Source organism: Zonotrichia leucophrys, chromosome 2 (assembly GCF_028769735.1).
Source record: "Zonotrichia leucophrys gambelii isolate GWCS_2022_RI chromosome 2, RI_Zleu_2.0, whole genome shotgun sequence".
Lineage (NCBI taxonomy): Eukaryota > Metazoa > Chordata > Aves > Passeriformes > Passerellidae > Zonotrichia > Zonotrichia leucophrys.
The window spans coordinates 39773518-39798193 of NC_088171.1; the positions used below are offsets into that span (position 1 = coordinate 39773518).

A 24676-nucleotide genomic window follows, 5' to 3' on the forward strand; every position below is an offset into this window, starting at 1 on the left:
AAAATGCAGATGTTGTTCTTCTGACTTAAGCTGCTATTTTAAGCTTTTTTGGCCAGCGGTTGGAAATTTTAGGTTCAGTTGTTTATTTGCTTATCATCAAAGTGGTTTTTGTCATATAATTCATATATGAGTATTAGCTTTCTGTGTTTACTTTCAGAGTTTGAGATTAAGAGTATGGTCTTTTTTTCCCCCTTTACTTTTTTTAAAGCAGCATGCTCTTTTGATTAATAATACAGTAGAATATGTTATGCTTCAGAGAGCTTTTATTTGCAAGAAAAAAAAAAACTCAAAAAAAAAAAAAACCCAACCAAAAACCAGCCCAACCCTTACATTGTGCTGCAATGCTTTCCCTTTAAGAAAACCATATCTCTCTCCAGATGCCTGCATCTCTTTGATACAAAAGGGTACACTAAGTTCCATCTATAAACAGAATCCACTAATTAAGAGTAATTGCTTCGGAGATTGGTACAGACTATTCAGCATCAGATGCATGTTCCTCTCAGATATCCATTAGCCTCTAATAAGATAATGCAGATGTGCCAGTCTGTTTCCTGTTTCCTTCTATTGTACCTTTATTGCCGTATATGGACCAATGGGATGGGCTGAACAATAAGTGGATGTCCTTTTGCTCCCAGAGCCCTTCTCAAAGGAATGTTTGTTATTAGATTGCTTTTTCTGTTTAGTTTCACATCACTATGCTAATAAAGGAAACATAACACTCCAAAGGCTTTTTTTTTTTTTTTTTTTTTACTTCTGCCACAGTAACTAGTTTATTGTTTAATTAAATCTCGTTGGATAGCCATGAAAACAAAAATGCAACATCTCACAGTCAGTGAGAACTGGTGCAGAACGGAGTACAGCCTCTTCATGAAATAAAAGTTTCCATGCATTTTTAAGAGTTTAAAGGCAGTGTGGTTATCGTGTTACTGGATCTGACTGATTTACACTTGAGTCGTGCTAAATCTGCTGAATTATTCAGTACTGCTGAATGCAACACCATCAACCAGCATAATAGAAAGCATATGCATAATCAGGGACTTCAATACAAACTATACATTAAATACAGTAAGCGTTCTCAAAACTTGACTTGTTTTGAAAACAGCATTAGAATATGTCTTGAAGCCAGCTAATAAATAAGAACCCCACCAACTCTGTCCCTTGGGGAAAACGGGTAATAAATATATTGTTGAAAGGTTTTATATGCAAAATTTCTCTGAAATTGTTTTTGTTGCGCTGAGAAGAGCAACTTGCCTCTCCTGTCTTACAGCCCAGGCTGCCCTCCCAGCCCAGCGATTCCTGTTTTAGCCTAAGATTTAAGGGAGGGGCGGGGGGTTTGGCATTGGCAGGAAAATGGGAAATGAACTTAGAAGAGACTTCCTCTGTGACCCTGGAAACTTCGGGGACAGCACTGCTGCAGACTGAGGGCTTGGAGCAGCAAATTCCCAAGTGCCCAGCTCTGTGCAGAACATGTCCTCGTGTTGGGGTGCCTCTTCTGCATTCCTGGTTTTGTCCCTCACTTGTAAAGGAAGAGTAACAGCAGTTTACTGTGGTAGAGAGGTGTAGGGATGGCAGATTTAGCTTAGAAGTTTTCTGGATGCTACATCATGGAAACCTTAAAATGATTGCTGGATTTCAAAGATTTCAAACATTACCACAGATACCCCGCTGACCTTTTCAGAAGTGAGGGAAAAAAAAAAATCCTGCTTTACTTGCAATGCTGACAACTTAATTCCCTGCTATGGCTAGTGAGAGGGGAGGAAGAAGAATGTGGAATTGGGATGTTGTTGGCAAAAGGGAGGACAGAGCGTAACCTTCCTATTGACACAGAACAATTGGCCAAGCCTCCTGCCGTGGCTTCTTGCCTGTCCAGCTGTTGATGTGCATCAGTCACCTGTAACAGCATAGGGATTTTAGGAATTCAAATAAATCTTAATACAAGTGAAAAATTCAGAAGGATGAGTTAGGGTACAGTAATACCAAATATTGTTACCAAATGGAAGTTAAATAGCAATATAATGAATGAGGCTCAATATATTTAATATATTTTAGGAGAACTGACAGATGTCTGAAGAGCAAAGCTGCTTTCTGTAGTCAAGCCTGTGCAAAATGCATGAGAAATTAAGAGACAATAAGAAAAGTTGGGTTACTGTTTATCCAGTAAAATTTGAAGCTTATATGTGAAAATTTGTAGTCGTAAATTTCTGCTCAGCTGCACAAACACGGAGAAGAAATGTGGAAAAGACAGATACACCTGCTGCATTAACTGCAGCTGATAAATATTCTGCTCTGTTCTAGAGCTACTGTAGCCTCCTTCCCCTGTGGCCATCTGCTTTATCACTGAAGTCAAGTCAATAAAAGACCTGTAAAAACCAAAAAGGAGGAGGCATATGTTCTATCAAAGAAAAGTCATTGGCCGCTGTTCAATGCAAAGTGGTGCACAGTGTGATCATCTCTTGGTGAACATTCAAAGGAACTTTTCTGTATGATCCCTTTCCATACTGCTTGTTCTAGGGGCCTTGTACTCAGGAACAGTCACTAAGGAGAAATCTATGGAAGAGGATTTTCATCATATTCTGAGGAGATCCTCTGAAGTCCCTTGGTCACAGCCATCTTCTGAAAATGTTTCCTTCTGCCTCCAGGGCAGAAATCCATGCTGTTGCTATGGGTATTTACCATAGCAAAAGACAACAAAGGAAAATCTCCTTCACAAAGCTGACTCCCATACAGTGTTTTGAGCTATGGTGTAGGTTTAGTTAGGCAAAAGAGATGTTTTCACCTTGGAATTGCATACAGCCTAGACATCTGTGGCTGATATCCAGTGCTAGGTTCAGGGATGTGAATGTGTCCATCTGGTGATACATTAGTGAAATGTGTCATGGGAGTTGTGCCATGGAACTGGTGTGAATGGGAAAGCTGATCTTTGGGTTTCCTGTTCTACTTTGGGATGTCCTCTGCTGGGCAGTATGAAGGTGATGGGAATGTAATCTCCGTTAGCATTTCAAGGAACTTGAAATTCCTTGGAAACCATAGAACATGAGTGGCATTTGCTTCTTTACAAGAAGCTGGAGCTGCTGATAGGTAGCTATCTGCCTACAATTTGCTCCTTGACCATGTCATAGATGTTCAACCATGTGAACAACCTGGTGCTCCCAAGGGACACAGCTCGGAGTCAAATGATACACTATTTAGAGTATCATGACTTTTATGTTGTCTTCTCTCTCTGCCTATGGAAAGTAAATTTCTGAAGAACTCTGAAGAGGAACAAGTTCTCAAGACTTATCTCCAGTACAGCTATCTGCAGTAAATTTCTGGCTGTGAGTGGTGAAAGGAAGGTGATTTTTGAGTGAGACAAGAAAAACTTACTTTCATGTAGTATTTCCAGTTTATAATTACACCTCATGTAAAATTATAAGGTTTGATTATAACCTAGTTTTGGCACTGTTAAATATATGTATTTGTATACTGGAGCTATAACACTGCTGTGTTCTGTCATCACCAGCTCCATCACAGATCATGTTCCTTCAGTAATGAAGAACTGACCAAAGAGTTTTCCTGAGTGCCTTTTTCCCCCTCTGTCCTGAAGGAGTTGCTTTTTTCTCAATACTTTTCACTTAAATATGAAAATATATCTGATGTGGTTCTGGGAACGTTTTTAACTTATGATGAGCTCTGCATTTTTCTGGCTAATAGAAATATAATTGAAGGTGTTAGGTAGTTTTATAAGATGAATTTTGTTTCCAGAGCCCTACATCATTTAAAAATAGATGACCTTCTTCTGTGTTTAATTTAATGCACACATTTTTAGGGCTGGTATTCATCAGCATCCCTCTCTTGTTCTTTTTTTTTTTTTTGCAAACACTTAGAAGTGTGCTATTTTTGCCGGCTTTTGTGGGATTGCTTTATAAAACTTTGCGTGTTCCTTTGATACTTGACTTTCCTTGTCTCTCAAGCTTCGTAAAGCCTTAGCTAGGTAAAGCAGGCACCAGTGATGGTTCATCTCATTTTGTGTTGTTAGTGAGTCAATGTATTTTAGCTGCTGAGACTCCCTCAAAAGATCTGCCTGGTTTCACTGGTCTCCAGGCATGTGGTCCTCGAGCTCAGCTTGGGCAGCAAATGTGCCTCCACTTGCTGCATCCCCTTCGTGCAGCCTCATCTCTGCATATGTTTGCATCCATTAGCATTAAAGGCATTTTGTGCATAATTTACACAGTTATCAAATACTTACAAGCTACATTTCAGTTATCCCCAAGCAGGCTGCACTCAGCAGAAGCTGCTGTCTGACAACATGCACAGCTGGTAACCTTTGCTGGTATTCCACACAGAGGAGAAACACTCCGCTGCTCTCTGACAGGCAAACATATGCATCTGAGTTGGGTTTTTTTTCTTTTTTCTCCTTGCTCATTTGAATTCTTACCGACAACTGGTGCGCTGAGCAGCAGCAGTGATAGTCAGTACTGCGTTGTCACAGTTTTCCTCCTCTGGCAGCAGTTTTGCTTTGTGACCTTGACACATCATTTCAGCGCTCCTTTGTTTTCCCACCCCAAAATCCTCTTGCTTTTGGTTTCAGGCTATAATTTCAAAGAATTACAAATAAAAGTGCTATATAGCGGTGGATGTGGTTACTGATCACTGACTGTGGCAGATGCAAGAGTGTAGTACATTGTCTCAGGAAACAAAGCTTTACTCAGCCGTGGACTGCCTTACTTTTGGGTGGCTGAGTTTGCTCTGTGCCTCCTACCTCCTACTACTATATGTGTTGGAGGAGATGAGTAAATTCCTTGTGCAGGGCGAGCTCAGGATCTGGCTCCAGCACTCACTGGCTTTTGCCTGGAGCACTGCATGAGTAGCTACAGGAGCAGTGTTTGCAATATGGAAGTGGTTGCAGCCTTCCCAGTACTGTACCTCTCAAGACACCAGTAAGCAGCACTTTCTGGTGTTGCACCAGCAGGTTGATTCAGAAACCACCAGCCATTTGCTGTATGTAGGCTTGAACTGCTGTGGCAGGAGCAAATATCATTGGGAATATCACAAGAAGTGATATTCCTGTTCTCAGCCTGAGGCTTTTGGTACAGAGCCTGAAAAAATGAGGATTCCTTGAAAGGTGGCAGCTGTTTGGCTGAAACACTGAGGAAGGTGTGTGGAATTCTGGATGACTTTGAAGATGGTGGTCATGAGAGCAAGCAAGCTCCCTAGCAGAGCACAGGAGCAGTGTATTGCAGTATTGACTGCATCACTCACTGTATTGACTGACATCATTCACTCACCCAGATTATGAAATTATCTGCTTTGTTTGTTTGGGCAGTTTCCCCCACCCCTCAGGAAAAAAAAATAGAAATCCATTAGTGAGGTGTCTCCTAAGGGTAATAAACTAACTATTCTTTGTGAAAACAGTCATTATTAAAGCAATTGCTGCTTAAACAGTCCTACCCAAAGTTGCCCTCAGACACATTCTCACTGTCCTGCCTGAGCCATGGCACTGAAGGGAGTTGAGAACCCCCTCAGTGCCAATCCTTCTGTAGCTTTTAGGGGGACACTGAAAGCTTTCATACACAGGGAAATTTTTCAGAAGTTGATTATTTTTCTCCCCTAGCATTAGTATTTCAGGTAATTATTGATGCATTGGTTTTAAATCTGGCAGTTTTCACAACACGACTGCATCACACCATAAATAGCTTTTGGTGTTGCACATTGTGCAGGGAAATCAACTCAATGGGTGTTCTGCTGTTAGCTTCAGTAATAGGGTGAGAGTTTAATGTGAGCTGACTTTGTGGGATACTGATAAATAAATTGTAACTCAACAAAAATAGCAATGAGAAAAATAGTCTTCTTTGTGTACATTTAAAAATATGTATATTTTGATCAATATATTGTTTTCTTTCCCCAGACTGTGTCAGTATGCATCTGTAGAAAGCAACTGTACTCCCAGAGAAACATTTGTAGAGGCAACTGAACTGCACCCTGATACCAGAGTAAGAAGACTTTCTATCCACAGTCTGCAGAGCAAGGATGTCCTAGAAGGGAGAAGAGTAGGAAGCAGTGATGAAATATAGGATGGACCTGATGTAGTGAATTACCCTTTCATCATCACGCAATCCAGCTTAAGCTGCACCTTCAGGCTTGACAGCCCGCGTCATTCATAATTTGAGGCATCCAGTTTGCTGGCCTGGAGTGATGCAACGTGACACCTGTCCACTGTGAGGTGTGAACATGACAACCAGCAGCCGCACATGTCCCGTACCGGCCGTGAATGGACATATGACTCACTACCCAGCGGCACCATACCCCTTACTTTTTCCTCCAGTCATTGGTGGACTGTCACTTCCTTCCCTCCATGGACTCCAGAGTCACCCACCAACCAGTGGATGCAGCACCCCATCACCTGCAAGTAAGTGCTTGGTATTAATATCTTTTATTGACCAGCTCTCCTCTAATAAAGACTGATTGTGTTCATTCTAAAACTTTATCACAGATGGTTGCAGTTGTTCATCTATGACGTATTTTAGTTGGGCAAAGAGCATGCAGTTGTTTTGAAATACCATTTTCACTTATTTTTTTTATAAAAATAAACAGGCAACTGTATGGCATGCCAAAGCTATGTAAGCCAAGAGTGACAAAACCTGCTATGCATTTTGGTATATCCTGCATTAGTATAGTAGCTGCAGAATCCAGTGTTGCTTTTAAAAAAACTGATCTTTTTGTAATAATGAATGGTGATGATTCCTCAGTATAGAATATTCTGAAGTTGCACAGTTATTAATACTGCTTTAGTTTTCTTCTATAAGTAGCTGTTTTCTTCATGTGCAGCTTCTGAAGAGCAGCCCAGTGGACAGCTGGTGTCTGTGAGCTGCCAGGGGCTGCAGAATGAGCCCTTGAGTCTGTGACTGAGTTTCTGTTGTGGTTTAACCCCAGATAGCAACCAACTATTGCACAGCTGCTGTCTCACATCTCCTATCCCCCATAGTGGGATGAGGAAGAGTATTGAGGGGGGAGAAAAGGTAAAACCCATAGTTTGAGATAAGAACAATTTAATATTGAAATGGGACATAATATAAGAATAGTTATCATCAAAAGGGAGGCAACAAAAAGAGGGAGAGAAGTAAAACCCAGGAGAGACCAGAGATGCTCACTACAGATGCCCAGCCAGTCCATGAGCAACAAATGTCCAACTCTCCCCGCCTCTTTATGTACTGAGATGACATTTTACTTCTTGGAATATCCCTTGGGCCTGTTTGGGTCAGCTGTCCTGGCTGTGCTCCCTCCCAGCTCCTTGTGCACATCCTCACTGGTAGAGCATGGAAAACTGAGGAGCCCTTGACTTAAAGTGAACACTACTTAACACAGTGGTGCTTTAGTTGTTGCTGTCAACATTATTCTCATACTCAATCCCAAAACCACAGCACTCTGCCTGCTTCTAGGAAGAAAATTACTCTCCCAGCCAAAACTAGGACAGTTCTACATGCAGCACTGCTGAGTGTATTAGCTGAGGAATGTTTTTTCTTTGCCTTATGATAAGCATGCTTTCTGCTTGGTCTTAGTTTTATATGTGTTTAAGTGGCTCCAAACATAGCTGTTCCAGGTATAAACTTTTTAAGTAGGATCACTTAGAAAAGATACATCTCTGGAGGTCTTTGCAGTGGGTGACTGATGTATTTATCATCCAGGAAACCCAGATATATACAGCTTTGAAGATCAATTTGTTGTTGAAGATGCTTGTCTGAATGCATTACTGTGACTGTTGGATATGAGAAGTCTTGACTAAACAGCACATGTGTGGAACAATGCGCTTTCTGCTAAAGGAAAAGGAGATTTGTTATAGCAGTTTCCCTGATGCCTCTTTCAACAGAAATCTCACAAAGTTACAGCTTCAAATTTAAATGGAAAATCACAGTGAAGACAGTACTTCTGAAGAGTAAAAGTTGCAGGTTTTGTGCTGCTTGATACTAATTCTGGCTTCACATCTCATACACACATACTGGAATGCTGGGCAGTCTTGAAGTAAATTAGTGGGTTTGGTGGATTTTTTCTTTTTTTTTTTTTTCTTTTTTTTGTTTTTGTTTCTGTTTTGTTTTTCTTCCCATTTGTGTGGACAGTTTTCATCCAGTCACATAAGTGAAGAAGTATAATTAGATCAGGTTTTTATTTGCCCTATTCTATTGCCGGGTGTTTGTCTTTCTTGGAGATGAAAAGCAAAACAGTCAGAAGGTCTACAAGTAACTTCAATTTTCCAATCCTATCAGAAAATATCCTGGTTGATTATCAGTTTACCGTCCTGAATTTATCCCACACTACTTCAGGAATACTCACCTGTTGAAGAAATAGTTTTATTAGTAAATGGGAACATTTTCTGAGGCATAGATTGGTAAATACCAAAGTTATATGATCAGCGATGTAGAGTTTTTCTTTTCTGTGAATTATTCCTGTGGAATTAAGATTGTGTTGCTGATGCATTATTAATGATTATTAAACCAGTCAGTGCTCAGCCTTTCAGAAAAATACTGCTTAGTATGAATTTCTGTCAGTATGCAAAATAAGTGGCTACCTCTAAATCTTGGGATTTGTGTCTTTATGCCCTGGTCCCATCATTTTCAGGTCAGTATTTTTGTGGAGGTGCTTTACAGCCCTGGGTCTCTGTGGCTGAGCAGAAAAGCCTGGCAGCTGTGGTGCATAGCTCAAGGCAAAAATGTTTGCAAATACCAGCTGAAATTGGCAAGATAGGAAGGAGGATGCCTTGAATAAGATTTGCTTTTGAGACATACTCCACTGCAGGATGACTCTTCTGGTTTGTACTACTCTGTTTTCATACCTGTACTGTCAGCACTCTGTGGACTTCTGATTCTGGAACTTGAGGTTTATATCACTGGAATTATAGAGACAAGTTCTTGGAAGCATGCGGGTTGAGCTTTGGGTTGTATTTCAGGGTTCTGCTCTCCATTGTAGATTTTGTTTGTTTATTTGTTTGTTTTCCCAATGAAGCCACCCATAGGCCAAAGTCAGTATGATTGATGGTTTCCATTAAAGTTAGAATTTATACTGTGTGGTGGAATAATATGGAACTCTCTTGAAAAGACCGGAAGAAATTAAAGGCTGGCAAACCAGTGTTCTTTGTATGCTTGAAGCTATTGTATTATTTATCTTCCAGATTCTTTTCATTCATGTAAAATCCAATAGAAATTACTTTACATAACAGGAATGTTATAAAGATCTCTTTAATCTTTATAAAACGATGCTGTTCAACAGCTTTTGTTCAAAGTTAGTGCCATCTGAGCTTCTGTGTTAGTGCCTTGTTTTTTTTTGTTCTGTCTTGGTTATGCACTTTTAATGATGGCAGAATAACTTTATATCAAGTTCCATTAAGTTATCTTAACCTACAGTTGGGGCAGGTATCTCCAGTCCCACGGAACAGACAACAGTACATCTTAGACACGTGAATTGTGTGAGCACGAGGGCCTTGCCATAAATGCTCAGGATGGAGTGATTTAGTTTCATTGATGTTAATAATGCTGTTGCCTCTGTGACCTGTGACTCGGCTTCTGCTTTTATCCTGAGATACATAGCGCAAAATGCTTAATAATTGGAGGTCTTGTCGCAGTGCTGGAGGGGTCAGAGGATGAGCAAACCCACTTTTATGGGCACGTGAGCGCTGCATTAGCGCCGAGTGAGAGCAGGGCCAGGCAGGTCGTTCCTCTGTGAGTCCCAAAGATTTACCTGCCCTGTGCTACCCCGTGCAGCACGCAGCACACATCCCCACTCTGGACATCAGGGGCCCCACAGGCCTCCCTGGCTGCATCAATGAATGAGGAGCTTCTTCTGCACAGCAGAGATGGTTTCAGGAGGTTGCTGCTTAGCTCATTTAGAAGTGGTGAGAGAAGGCAGAACTGGAGGCATTCCTGTGCTTTTTGGGTCATGTGCCAGCCTCTCATAGACAAAGAGATTTTGGTTCTTTGCCAGATTCAGAGATGTGTTTGCAATAATAAAATCATAGAAGACTTGTGAAATAATTTATTTATTAATAAACTAATAAATATGGGCAAATATGGTTACTTGACATTTTATTAAAGTAAAACCACCTGAGGTTCAGGTGAGTAGCAGTCACGAGGCAGTTCTTGTTTCTGAGTAGCATCGCTCTTCATCAGCCCTGGAAGAAGGGTCAGGGCCCATCTGACCATCGTGAGACCTAATGCTGCTGCCAGAGGTCAGTGAGGCAAATGTCACAACGTGAGGATCCCAGCTTTAGAAGGGTTTACCTTCTTTATAGAGCATTTGTTGTGTGGCTGTAGCAACACATTTTAATTTCTGGAAAAATATTAGTTATAAAAATCAGTCCTACAAAACCTCCCAAACTCCAAGAAAACACCCTTAATAAGAGAATGACCACCTGAAATTTGAGAGGGATAGTATGTAAAAGCCACACAGATCATTGTAGTATATCCATGGAGTTGAAAACTGGTGAGGAAAGTGCTGCTTTATGTTATGGCTGATGAGACTGCAAGGCACACAGCAATGTTGCAGTTTCAGAGGGAAATATCAGTGTGGGGAAGATGAAGCCCTGCTGGTTGTTTGTAGAGTGTCTTTGCAAGACTTGTTCCTGTAACATAACTTCACCAGAATGAGTTTTACAGAATTAGTTTAACATGGCTAAATACCACTACACAACAAAGCCAGTTGGTGTAAGCTGGAGGAAAAAGCTTAATCTGAGCTAATGCTGTGATGAAAGGAATCCCTGAGTGTGTCCTAGACCAAATTAAAAAAGGGTCTGTACAATAACCACAGTGGGAGCCACTAAATAATAAAACACTTTGTTTGGCAGTTGTTCCCTTTCTGCTTGGATTGAACATTTGCTTGAACAAGGTGAATTGTGTAGCCCATGGCATTTTGTGGGAGCACCCCCATATTCTACCTCTGACCCCTGCCCCACATTTTGTTCCTCAGGCTGCCAACATAAGCCTTCACATCCTTGATATCCCCCCTTCCATTTATTGCAAGGGAGGAATAGGAGTAGCTTGATAAGGGGCAGGGAAGAGCAGTCAGTCTGATACAAGAATGTCCTGGAATTTATATAAAGTCAGTAAGGTTGCTTCATCCACATAGCTTGGAAAAAAGTAATCTGAATGTGTTATTTAGAGGACTGTTGGGATGCCATGGAGAAAATTCCATATTAAGGTCACTCATTGTATTTTAGCCAAGCTTTTCCATTCTTTTCTGTCTGGGGTATTTTAAAAGTGTGTAGTAAAGAATAAAAGACTTTATATTCTGTTTTATGTAAGTCTCCGAAATATGAGAAAATGTATGGAAAGTAGGATTATCTGAGGAACTCAAAGAGGTAGACAAGGAAGCACCTACAACATTATTTCTGGTTGTGCTATGTAAATACTAATTATTTTATTTATTAGTCAGTATTACATATCAGGCTTTTCAGACATGCTCAGGACAGTGTTGTTTTGGGCATTGTTTTCTGCTGGAATTGTTTTTTCTTCTATTAATGCAATTATTTACTACTTGAACTTTATATTAAAGATTGCTTTTTTTTTTTTCCTCTCCCTGGGAAACAAATTTTCCACTGGTAACATTAAAAAAGTACAGTTAAATCCAGTGTTACTGGTATAGTACTGCAAGATATTTTTGCCAGCCCCACCCGTTGCAGGAATTCATTTACTTTTCCAGTCCTGTTGTTAATCATTATATTGACACAGAAAGCCCTCCCAAAAGCACTCTTTGGCAGATTGCATTAAATATGAATAGCAGATATTCATTACGATGTGTTGCCCCCAAGAGAACTCTAAACTATCTGCACTACTCATGAGCAGGCAAATACACTAATTCTCCAGCTATTCAAATTATTTTCAAATAGTTTAGTGTGTCTCTAATAAAAACAAGAATGTCTCTGTTTCCCTTAATTACTCAGAAGGTCAAGGACTCCCACATCTCACTTTACTTCGCAAAATGGGGAATATTCCTGTTGGAGATTGGAGTATGGTTAGTACATGATGGATTTTCTTCCTTTGGCATAGTTACTGAGGCAAGTGCTATCTGTAATGGACTGAAAAAACACCTCCTCATCACTCTTTGACATTCCGGAATTATCTAAAATAGTATTATAATAGTTATATTGAAGTAGGGAAAAAAAAATTCATGAATCAACCTTGTTTGATTCTGTTGTTCGAGTTTTTTTTTTCCACAGCATCTTATCATAGTGTAACTGCCTCCCTTTTTTCCAGTCCTGTCTCCCTGGGAAAGCTTGCTGTGTGGTCATTTACATGTATCTGCAATTAACAGCTGACTTTCAATGTACCTACTCAGTGCATGTGTTGTCCATCTTTATTGGAAAGACAGAACATGTGTTTGCATTCAGAAAGAGGGGGGGAAACAGAACATGAATCTCAGATTTCTTAGCCACAGCCAATGTTGCCTCATGCTGTCAAGTCTAAGGAGTCCAGATGATACCCTGCAGATACCACTTATGACCCTGAAAACACCATTTCTTTTCAGTTCTTCCTCTATGTCATGTTGTGGATTTTTTTTTTCCTGGTGGAGATCTTTGTGCAACTTGAAACCATCCATGCTTTGATTATTGAAACTACGTTACATTGTCATTTTCAGATTCTAGTTGATCTGAAACTATCAAAAATTTAAACTTGCCTTCTCATGTTAGAGCTTTTTTTCAGTATTGGCACTTTCAAATAAACCAGGAGCTCCTCTCTACTCGGTGCAGCTGGTGACTCCTGCCACACCACCGCCCTGCCAGGGTGGGTCCTCAGCACCCTGTGGATGCAGCCCACTTCAGATTTCAGTGGGCAGCATCCTCATCTGTGAGAAATCAGTCTGGGCGTGTATGGACAGGAATTTGTTTCCTGGGAGGAAGCCAAATTTAGAAATTTTCTGCTCTGGCAGGGAAAGCGTGTGGTGCAATACTGGCATGTGCTCTGTAATGGCTCTGTGCATCTCTCATAGACATGCTGTGGTCTGAGGGAGCCTGGTGTTTGGAAGTCAAATAGGAGCTGTCTGAGAATTGATCTTTCCCTCCTTATGGGCCCCAAAGCAGGGAAATTCCCCAAAAAATCCCCAACAAAAAGCCTTCTTACCAAAGGCTGGAAATACGTTTCTGTGGACTATTGCAGATGACCTTCTCCTCTGCTCTGGCTCAATGAAAACAACACCCAGTAGCTCCCAGCAGTGGGGATGTCAGGAATGAAGAGTGAAGGGCTTGTAGCTCCCCACTGTTGGTTCATTCAGAGTGACTCCTCTGTTGCCCTTCCACCTAGTGATGGTGTGTTTGGTGTCAGTTCCTCCATCCATGTTCAAAAGGAATGTAATGTCAGGCTTTGGGTTTGGCAAGGTGGCAGCACTCAGAGTTATTTCAATGTCTGATGTGTTTCCAATCCAAATCGACAGGTGCAATCTTCTGAAATTGCTAACAGTGTGATAGTTCATGGTACTAAAAGTGAACATAAGCTTTTGCTTTGCCAGCTTTCTTTCTGAAGGCATATGCTCAGCAGCTAATCATGCCATTTTAGCTATGTGGAGAGTTTCCATTCAGTCATGTTGCCGTGCTCAAAAGTCAGGTCACTGTGTGGATTGGAGGGGATTTTGTAAATACCAAGAGGTTTTTTGTGAGGTAAAATGGGCCTTTTCTTTTGCCTCAGTGCTGGCCTTTGTAAGAATTTCCTCCTTTAGTCTACCTGAATTGTGAGTTTGTGTTTACTATGGTTTTAGCAATATGTGGTGTTTAATTGGTAAGTCTTATTTAAGATTTAGACAGGGACAGATTTGTCTTCAGGAGGAATCAATTTATGGTTTTCCTCTGGTAGAATATCTTCCCCTTTTGCCTATTTAGGGAATATGGGGAACAAATTGTGTTATGTGGACTTTTCAGCTGTATCAATGACAACATGTTTCCCATTTAAAATGATAAATACCCACCCTATCTGATGAGCCCTGAAAGGGCAGGGAATCCTTTTTCCCTTCCTTTGTCCTTCAGTGCTCTGTTTCCTTTCTTACTGCCCAGAATAGGCCTACATCAGTAATATTCATAAATGATTTACAAAAGTAATTCCTGTGTAATAGCTTGGGACGTCAAGATTTTATGATGCTGCCAGATGTGCTATCAAACAAAATTATCTGGTTCAAAAAACTTGTGATAAATCTAGTCAGGGGAAATTCCCTAGGGCAAACTCACCCTCTACAAAAGTAACTATATCTCATAAAATTGTTAGATTTGCCTTTACCACATGTTTGAAATCAGACTTGAAGCAACAGTTTTATTAATGTCAAAACTTAGGTTTGGTATAAACTAACAAACAGGAAGGACTGGCCTTAAGCAACAGAAAACTCTTTTCCTTTCAAAACACCACACACACACTCAGAGGAAATGTCAGAGTAAATATCAGAAATATTCGGAAAACCAGAACCTGCATCCCTGAGATACTCGACTGTTTTGTCTAGATAATGCATTTTTAGAAAGCAGTCATACCCTAAATATAGTGGGTCTCACCAGGGTTGGCCTGCTGAGCTCCCAACAGCTGTATCTGAGCACCCTGATGTTGTGCAGTGAGCAACATGCCCAGCATCTTCCCTGTGTGTTTGATTCTTCATGGTCTGGGTCAGGGGAAGTGTGTTGGTAGCAAGATGTGTGTTTTGGCCAGGATTTCAGGTTTTGAAGGAGGGGAAGTGTTGGAGAGGCACTGGAAGTCCCTGTGCGGCCATGCCTCCATATTGGGGAAGGATGGACAAAGGGAATGCGCCCTTGGCTTAGCTCCACAATTTTATGGTGGTCCTTACTTCTCAGGAAAACCCACAAGGATGTTTAGGTGCCTACAAAAACAAACTTTATGGGTATAAGTACTTCAGTTATGCCAGAGGAGCAGAAGGTTTTTGGGCATGATTTTCATCCCATAGTTCAAGGTGTCTGGGAGAGGGGCTGAAAGTCATGACTGGCTGCTGGGAGCATCTGGGGCAGAAATACCGAGTTCAGGTGATGGAAGAGTTTGGTTCAGCATTTCTTGGGAGACTAGAGCAGAAGAGGAGAGGTGGGTCTGGAGGCTTGTGATGTGCCATGTCTCTAGGGAATGTGCTTCTGCTTTCAGAGTGCTCTGAGATATTTGTGGGCTCGGCATGCTGTTAGATAACACACTTGCTTACAGCTTCAGTTAAGATGGAAGTCAGGTAATCATGCATTAAATAGTGTGGACCTCCAGGTAGACCTCTGTCAGCTTTGTCTTTGCTATTTTTTAGTGCTGATGGCCAGTTGAATTTGATTTAACCTCAGCACTAGCTTTCCTGAACTTCATATGTTTCAATCTGAGACTTGTACTAAGGCTGATAAGTCAACTGTTTTTAAGAAATGTGAACTGCAATTAAGATGGGCAGAAAAAAACCCAGAAATAATGTGGAGAACTCAGAAAAATATTTATCTCATCCTTTTAGGATGGATTTCCTCATCCTTTCTATGGGTGGATTCAGACCCCAGCATGACCACACAGCTCCTGCGTGTGCTGTGAAGACTCTGCCTGTGGTCACAGCTGGAGATATTTTTTTCCTGTATGTGTGTAAAAATTATGTAGTTGATTCTTAGAAACTAAGGCCTTGATCTCTCAGCTAGAGCAGTAAGAGCAGATTGCATTCACTCCTTAAATTTAAGACCTAAGATGCTTTTCAAAAGCTGGCTTTTACTAAAGATGTATTTTGATATTTACAGTAATGTGGGGAATATAAATTCTGAGATAATGGGAGGGAGGCAAAATGTAGGCTTATGCAGTTCTCATTTCTCAAAGTTAAAAGTTTTCAGGTGTATTTCAAAGCTTCATAACACAACATACCTAACTAGAACCTTTTACAACCCATGATGTTTTTTCCAGTCATTTTTTAAAAACACCTAATAGTTAGTTTCAATGAAGGAAATGCCAAAAGTCCTTTAAATACAGCTGTAATAGTATCACTTTTTCCTCTCTGTATTTAAAAATAAGAAGAAAGACAGTCTTTACCAGTACTGAATACTCCTGGGAAGAAAGGTGGTGTCCTAAGGCTGCTCTGTGCAGCCTGCAGCTGTTACCAGAGATTCTGCCCAAAAACCTCTGGGTTCTAACAAACTCTGCAACTGTGTTTGAGGGAGAAAAAACTTGGCTCCCTTTTAAGATTGAAGCATCCAAGCCAACAGCCAGAGTGCTGTCCTCACAATCAGGTCCCTGTCAGTGGAAAATGCAGCACAATTTCCTGTGCACTCTGATTTCAGCTGGGTACCATGGCCACTGTGGAACGCAGCATCTGACAGGGGCACTACCTATCCTTCTACAGCAGAGCCAATGGAATTCTCCACTCCTTCTATCCTCATTCCCTTCCTATCCTCATTCCTTCCAGCCACTGAGCGATACTTGTTTGAGGATAATGATTCTGGAGAGAGATGCTCAGACGTTCGTCTAGAGCCCTGAAACGAGGCCACGCTGTAAATCTGCGGTCTTTGGGAGAACCCACGTGCATCCCAGCACTACCTAGAAGCTATCAGCAAAGGCATTTGGTGGGAAGTGGGACTGTATCATGTAAAGAAATCTGTTTATGATGTACTACTTTCGCATAGCAATTCCAGGATCAAGAGTTCTGTTATTTGAGAAATTAAAACCTCTGAGGATCATTAAAAGTACAGAAATAGTGATGTCATTACAAAATTAACTGGCTATAAACCCGCAGGGTGACATGTCGATTCATAAAGGGAATAGCAAAACATAATGCAGGGCACATCTGCTGCTCCGATTCCTGCAGAACCATCAGCCTATTGGTATCTGCAGACCACTTGAAATTGAACATCTGTTAGAAGCACTCAAAAAAGCAGCAGGAGGACCTGTACACCTTGCAAAATGCTTTGCTGTCAGTAACATCATCGTTTCAATAGCGGATTCTTACAAAAATTGTTATAAGTCCCCTTCAAGTCTCTAGATCTTCCTGGCATTGTTTCTTAAATAGCGACAGCATGAGTAATAGTAAAAATAACATGGTCTTTTCAAAAGACTTTCCTAACATTTTTATTACTTTTTATTTATGGTACCACTGCAACATGCAGACTGCTATAGAGTCTTCAAACAAAGACTGATATGATCTCTGTTCCAAGTAGCTTGGAATCAAGGAGAGGAAGATATATGAAGAGTAAGAGAAAAGGACATGACTTCTGGGCCAAGTGAAGGAGGTGAAGAAAGGCTCGAATCCTAGAAAGGGGAAGCTGAGTTTGGGGCTTTAAGAAAAATGCTCAGATGCTTAGAAACATGATACCCTGTGGAGACTGACCTGCCTCTTTTGAAGACCAGCAATAAGATACTGCAGTGCATTTCACAAAACCTGTGTGCATGGTCAACAGTCAATTAAGTATTGTAATTTAACTGCATCATCTTAATTCCTACCCAGTCAGGATGACAGCATGTTTCTCCAAGCTGCATGGTCCAGCAGAGTCCAACTAATTTGCAATTTTCTTCTGTTTAACTAAAGCAGATATATATTTAAGCCACAGAGAGGAAGATTTCACTATTGATTAGCAGTGGTTGGTGTTGCAAAGTGACCTGACAGACATTTGGAATGCATCAGCCGCCTCATGGCGCAGCAGCCAAATATCTTGAAGCACAGTTTGCTCTCTTTTACTTTTATTACTTGCAGAAGAAGCGAACTCTGCCAGGGTGTTATTGGAAGGGATGTTTGCCATTTTAATATGTAATTACTCACACAAACTTGATGAAAACATGTTGCAATAGCTTTGATTTTTAAAAAGGTGATGGTATTTACTTGTAGTAAAAATGAGGATCATTATAAATAGTTTGAGAAAGTGAATTAAAGTGTATAGCACAAGCCACAGAAAATGCCCAGTTTTATTCTGTAAGTACCAAAGTATTGTTTCAGATATATTCCCTGTTTCAGGTTTTTTTAATAACCAAAGAATTTTTTACCTTGTTGTCCAAGTTGAAGCTGGAAGCTTCCATAGCCAAAGCAAAGCCTAATTGAGGCAATCCAACACTAGTGCAAGGATGTGGAGAGTCACTGACGTGGGCAGTTCAAACGGGGTTTCTGCCAAACCTTTGTCATTGTTCTGAAGCACTCTGCGTGAGTGCCAGGGGTTTCTAATAGTGCTGAGAGTTTTATACAATGGACAGCCCGGAATTTAAAAGCCTAATGAAGTGTGCAAAGGAAGAGCATTAACACTAAACCCAGAGTGAGATGTGTGCGTTTTTTTTCCCTGAGATGTTGATTGGTAATCTGTTTTGTAATCAGTTCTATGCCCATGAAACTTCTTTGCCTGCCCAGAAGACTCCACAATGATAGTTCCAAAAAGAAGGCAACAAAATGATAAGGAATATGTGGCGCTGTTTGGTAAACTTTGTTTCTTTTTGAGGGAAAAAGAAGTCAAAGTGTTTCAGAGGATGTTAATAAAATTGTTAAAGACACTGCCCTACAGCTTGCAGGGACACTCTGGAGGTGGTGCCTCTCCTTTGTCATCTGAGGTACTGAGCACCGTTTAGGTCTAGCAGATTTCTTCTCTTTGAAGGAAAAGAGTAATTTTGGGGTCAGATCTGTTGTTTGAATCTGGCAAAGTGGAGCTATATCACAGAAGAAATCCAATGCCCAAAGTCCCTTTCCTCACCTGAACTTCAAGTCACAGTCCATCTGCTGATCACTCAGGAGCTCTCCCTTTAATATTTTTCTTTACTTTCTCGTCTCTGCAAGTCATCTGATCGTGTCTGGTTTTATTTAATTGACTTATGTGGTGTTTGTGTGCTTCTGTGCTTTTAATTCCATACATTTAATTACAGAAAATGTTTCTGCTCCCTCCTTCTTGCTGAAGGAATTGTTTTGTATATATCCTCAAAGTAGAAGAGTGGCATCTTCAGTGAGATGATGTGTTTGCAGTGAGAGGGATTCAGAAGTGGTTTTTTAGAAGGTTAGGCTGGTTCTTGGGAGCCAAGAAAAGGGGGAGCACAGTTTGGACAGGGCTTATGCCTGGATGATGACACAGGAGCTGGCTCCTGGGATTTGGTGTGAAACAACTTGTGAAAACATGGGAGCCAGTGAAAAATTCAATTTCTAAGTTTCTCTGAGATGACTACAGCCAAGGGGTGCTCTTCACTTGTGCCTGCTGAGCACTGGTCATCCCACAAGGGTAATGAAGAAGGTGTTGGAGCTGTGCTGCTGAGTCACATCACCTTTGAACTTCCAATCACAAGGTTGATGGTAAGTGTGTGTGACGATTTGCAAAAAATGCTGATCCTTTTCAATTGGCTATCGGTCCGGGAAGTTGGGAACCATTGACCTAACTTGTGTCTCTAAGGTCAGGGAGACGGATTTCCAGCAATTTGTGCCCAGGATCAGACATCAGCCTGCTAGGAGTAGCACGAAGAAAGGTTGCTGTCACAATGAAGTATCACTTCTTCTTAGGATGGACTACTTTCCCCTTCTTTTTATCCTAGAATATTTATTGTGCCTGACCTGGTTTCAGAATATCTTGTATTTTACAAGACACAACAATACTTTGGATCAAAATCATATACTAGAATAGATGTCACAGAGTGAAAGTGGCTCCAATGAGTTTCAGATCCAACAAAGGGCAGGCAAATTTCTTTGTGAGCTTGTTAATCACTTTAAACAAAATTGCTCCCCAAAATTGCTTGTTGGGAATCACATGTTCACCTCTGTAGCCGTATATGCCTGTGCAGGAAGTGAATAAAATCCTGCTGCCTTGCTGGGTGGCTCTCTGCATGAACATCACTGACAGGGTTGGGTCTGTCCCTCTCATTGTAGTTCTTTGCAGAATGACCTTGGTCTGGGTGCCTGTGCCACTGTTTTTGTGTTCAGGAGGTGCATTGTTCAATTATTTTAGAAAATGTTAGTCTCAGTCAGCCCATGTTGTTTCTTTCCTAGTGAAAGGTTATTATTTTCTCTGCAGTGTTTGTGTTGCAGCAGAAGGTCTGGGACAATTGGGAGAAAAGGTTGACGGAGGGCAGCCAGGGCTGCTAGAAGGATTGCTGGTGTTTCTGAGGGACAGAGGGAACAGCCTTCACCCGTGGCAGACATTTGTTACAGATTCCCTCTAAGATCAGGAAATGAGTACAGTCATCGCTTTGTAATTAACTGTGAGGGGGAAATCTCGGGAGATGGCAAAAACAGATTTGTCCACTTAGAGAAGGAGCGCTGTGACTTAACAGGTGTATGGTGCCTGTACTGCACTACTTAGGAGTTCTTCAGGCTTGGCTGCAAACAAAATATTATCCGACTATAATAACATTGTGAACCCAAAGACCTTAACTGGTTTCATTATCAAGTGAGTGCCTGAGGGGAAATACACAGATGGAAAGGCATTCCTTTCCTTTGGTATAATGCTCTTGTGCCAGAGAATTTATGGCCAGGACGTGGTTGGCCCTTGCATGGGCGACTGGTGGGGGAAACACATGAAGTCATTCTGGTCTTTTTTTTTTTTTTTTTGGTTGTTATCTTGTAGCCTGTTAAAGAGGTGAGTTTTCTTTGCCGTGCCCGAGCTTGGGGACAGCACGCTGCAAACTACAAGATGGGGTTTGTGCCATCCCCTGCTCTCTATTGTGGACTTTGTTCTCTCCCTGGGAAACAGGGAGGGAACAGTCCTGTGTGGAAAGCCCTCAGTACCCTGACAGGTGGATTCAGGCTACTGTAGGTCAGGGGGATGCTCAGCTGGCATTATTGTCTTAGAATTTAATTCATTGTAGGATGTGCTGGAGAGCTGATCAGAAGCAGTGCCCTAAAAGTGAGGGGGTTTTAAGGGAGGTTGTTTTGTTTGGTTTTTGTTTGGGTAGTTTTGGGTGTTGGGCATTTTTTGGTTTGGTTTTTTTGGGTTTTTTTTTTCCTTTTCTGGTGCAGACAGATCTTGGAAAGATCAGCCCTTTGTTGTGTATTTCCAACTTGTGCTCTACTGACTGGAGATAGCATCTACAAGGCAGAGCCCTATAGCTCAGGCAATCCGAAAGGCTACACATGAGGGGGTAAAAAAAGAGAAAGGAGGCAATATTAACTTATCATTTAGCTAGCTGAGGTGTCCATACTCTTTTCCAGTTCATGAGTTACCCTGTGGTTTCTCAATTATAGATGTCAGAAGAAAGGTATGAAAGTTACGTTTTTTAAATCTGTGACCAGAGCGGCTGCTGCTCCCTGGAGAGGAGTCTGGTCTGTTCATTTTAGAGAACCTGAAGATGAGGATGCAGAGCACATTAGTTGGTTGCCTAAAATACTGTTATGTTCTTCAGACCTAAACAAATACAAAAAGATGGAAATTGCATGCAGGAACCATGTTATATTTGTGAGTGTGGATGTGCATGCACATTTAGACTTATTTGAGAACCCAAAGGTATTGAAGCAAAAACTAAATAAATAATGAAGTTGTGGTTCAATTGTAAATGTTAATGTTTCTGTGAGAGACTGAAGAAGTTCTTTTATTATTCAAATTGGCTTGTTCTTTCCTTGTTTATTTACCAGTTTGCCCTCTTTTTGAAGATTATATATGATTTCACTTTTAAGAGTTCACAAATCTTAAAATGCTGCCTTCATGATCAGTGACACTGATCATACTGCAAAGGTATTTTTAGAATTTTATACAGATCAAATAGCTCTGTTTTTTAAAAAAGGTCAGAAAAAAGGTCACCAGAATCTTTCACTGTTGGCAAAACTACTTATTTTTTTCTTAGTCTGGGTCATAAAGATAGCTGAACAGAACTGCTTCCACTGAATTTATTGATTACAAACAAGCAACCACCCCCTTTCCCCAGCCTTCCTCCTCCTTCTAACAGACATCTGGCATGGAAAATGTAAGTTAGGTATTTTTATCAAGGCTGTAAGCACCCAGAACTACCCAGTAGCTATGATGGCTACTGCAGGGAAGCATAAGAATAAGGAGCTTCAGCAGCTCTGTTACAGCCACTTCTTCCTTTGAAGAAGATGTTTTGCACAGGTGCTAAATGCGATGCCAAAGTACATCTTGATATTAGCATACTGTACATTGAAGCCTGTAATTAACAGCACCCACCTGTATGTTGGCATTTTTCTGACTCTTGCCATCCTTTGAGGTGTGTGTATCTGAGGATCTAATCCATCTAAGCTTCCGGACACCCTGAGCTACAAATGAAGTCAGAGAGCTGCAGGCACACAGCTCCTGGCAGGATTATGCACCCAGTGAGCTATTGCTCTCATTATGTTGCACTGCAATATATCATCAGTGTGAAACATCATCCTAATGATGCATTAGTGTAATACATCATCAGGGGAGTCCCACCAGTAATGTATTACTCCGAGTATGGTGCTACTCGGTAAGGAAATCATCTCACAGACCTTGTGTTGTTTCAGAACAGCGTGAACGGAGGGCAAAATATGTTGCTTTAGATTGATGCAGCTTCCCAATTTCATAACTATGTTAATGGTGGAGGTACCTTCTGTGTGCTCTGAGTTTGTGATTGTGATTTCAAAGAGGTGTGTTTGGACCATCTTTGGTTGCACTGCTCTTTGGAAGGAGCAGGAATTGATTCTTTAGATTGATGGCTGGAGGGCTTCAATGGGAAGCTGTAAATCTGCTGCCCAAGTGCCTGTTATATATTTCCTGAGGATGGGGAGAGGGTTTATGTAAAACTTGGTGCCAAAATTTGCAATTTTAAGGATTTTTCTAGTGTCACCCTGATACATCTTCCTGTTTCAGTCACATGTTTTAAGATAAATACATTTAAAAAGCAAGTTTTGCAAAAATTAAACCCCTCCATTTCATGTGTCCACCCACTGATTTTCTTTGGTCTGAAAGATCCTATAGCAAAGCCATCCATCCCATGGGAGTTGTCTCTAGGGCGAGATTTACTTCAGGGGGAGAGGCAATCAGGTGCTTTTGCTTTATGCTTATGAATCACAGTTGTGATGCTGTGACGTGCTCCATGGGATTGCAGCAGTCCCAGGGACTGCCAGATGAGGAATATAGTTGCCAGTGGTCCACCTAATATAATACAGGGACTGCACTACTCCAAATGAAAAATCTGCAGTAGGATTGAAGGGAATGTTAGCTACAAAACAGACAGTTCTGGAATGTGCTTTTATACGTGGCCAATGTTTTCTAGAATGATTTTTGGATGCATCAAGTTAACAGGTGCAAGACGAGGAAAACTAAATGGATTCTGAACTTTAGTGTGCTTTTGAGGCTGCATTGCATATTTTTGATGCTGAAATGCTGCACACAAGTTGTTTATTAAAAAAAAAAAATCTTCCTAGTCACAATAAAATTTCACCAAAACCAAAGGGTGGTTCTAGAGTAGGTTGAGCAAAATTTGGTTTCCCTTCACTTCTGATTTTCTTGTATTACCATATAACTGGTCTGAGGAGCATGATTGTGGCCTTCTTGGGATTTGTCAGTCACCCTTTTTTTTCCTGTCACACTCTCATAAGTCCAACTGCTTCTCTCTTCATACCCGAGTCAGTAAGATACCATGACAGCATGACTGTTTTTGCAGGAGCACCTACTGAGCCTTCTGTTACTGTAGGAAAATGGAGTTTTTTTTAATGCTGTACCTTGTTTCATTCATTCACGATATTGCTGTCCTGGTCCAAACTATGCACATATTGACATAACACAAGGAGAACTTCAGTGGTGTCGTTCTTTCACTGGTTCAGTGTTCTGTGGGCTTATTTAGGCAGCAAAAACAGTATTCCAAGCCAAAAGAACTTCTGTTGTAACTTTCTTAAAACCTTATTTGGGCAAAGTATGAATGGCCTTAAAAGACAGTAACTAGTTTATTTCTTGAAGTGGTGCAAGGTTAAGATCATCATCGCAAATCACACCATCCTCAACACCAGGGTCTCCCTCACTGCTGTAAGGAATGCAAACCTGTTCTTTTCAGGCTTGAGACTGGTTTAAGATCCCAGAGGTCCCAGTTCTCTCTCCAGCAGGATGGTGGGGCTGCCAGTGCAGCAAAACTCTTTTGTGGTGATGCAGAAGCAGTGGGAGGAATAAACATTTGTCTGTACATCAGGCATGGGCAGAAGAGTTGAAGTCTGGGGATCTTCTTCTCAGAGTCAGCACCATGTCTGATAACTGCCTTTGGTTTTAAACAAAAATGAAGATCAGCCTTGTTGGCTGCATTAAATAAAGAAAATCCAATAAAAGCAAAAACCATCCATAGAAAAGCAGGAGTTAAAAGACAGAGATCATTTAATGAGTTGATCTTTATGGTTTTTAAAGTTTTAAGATTACAATGACTTCTTTGTTTCCCTGCTGTTGTTTGAAGTCAGGTTTTCTTTCCCAGCCTGCATGAATTCAGCCTCAACAATAAAAAGTTTTCACCAACAAAAATTAAAAATATGATAAACTTAATTTTCTGATTTGGCTGCTGCTTAGGTTTGTTTTTTACCTTCAAACCACTCAGCTCATGTCTTGGAGCCTTCTTGTTAGAGAAACAGTGCCCTTCTCTGTGTATACAGAGAGTGCAATGAATCAAGATTTGCTGTAAATAATGTTTGCAGAGTGAAGTGTTTTTGCCAAATTCCCCCATCTTATTGCATAGTCATATATGGCAGGTTATTTTGTTAATAGATTATTAAACTCTGCATGTGCCCTTTAACCTTCTCTGAACTTTTGTTCTTGTCTTTTAGAAGGAATTAACTAAATCCAAATTAGTGGTGGGCAGTCAATCAGCAGTCAGATGGGTTTCTGACCTCA

The 24676-nt window shown here is 40.9% G+C and overlaps 1 protein-coding gene across 2 annotated transcripts in view; it reads left to right on the plus strand.

Annotated features, from left to right (window-relative positions):
- RARB (retinoic acid receptor beta) overlaps window positions 1-24676 on the plus strand; it is a 320129-nt gene that overhangs the window by 122840 nt on the left and 172613 nt on the right. For both annotated transcript variants that reach the window (XM_064704651.1, XM_064704652.1), the window contains one exon: window positions 5885-6385. In XM_064704651.1, the coding sequence (XP_064560721.1) occupies window positions 6208-6385 (178 nt within the window). In that variant the 5' untranslated portion in view covers window positions 5885-6207. The remainder of the gene's footprint in view (window positions 1-5884; window positions 6386-24676) is intronic.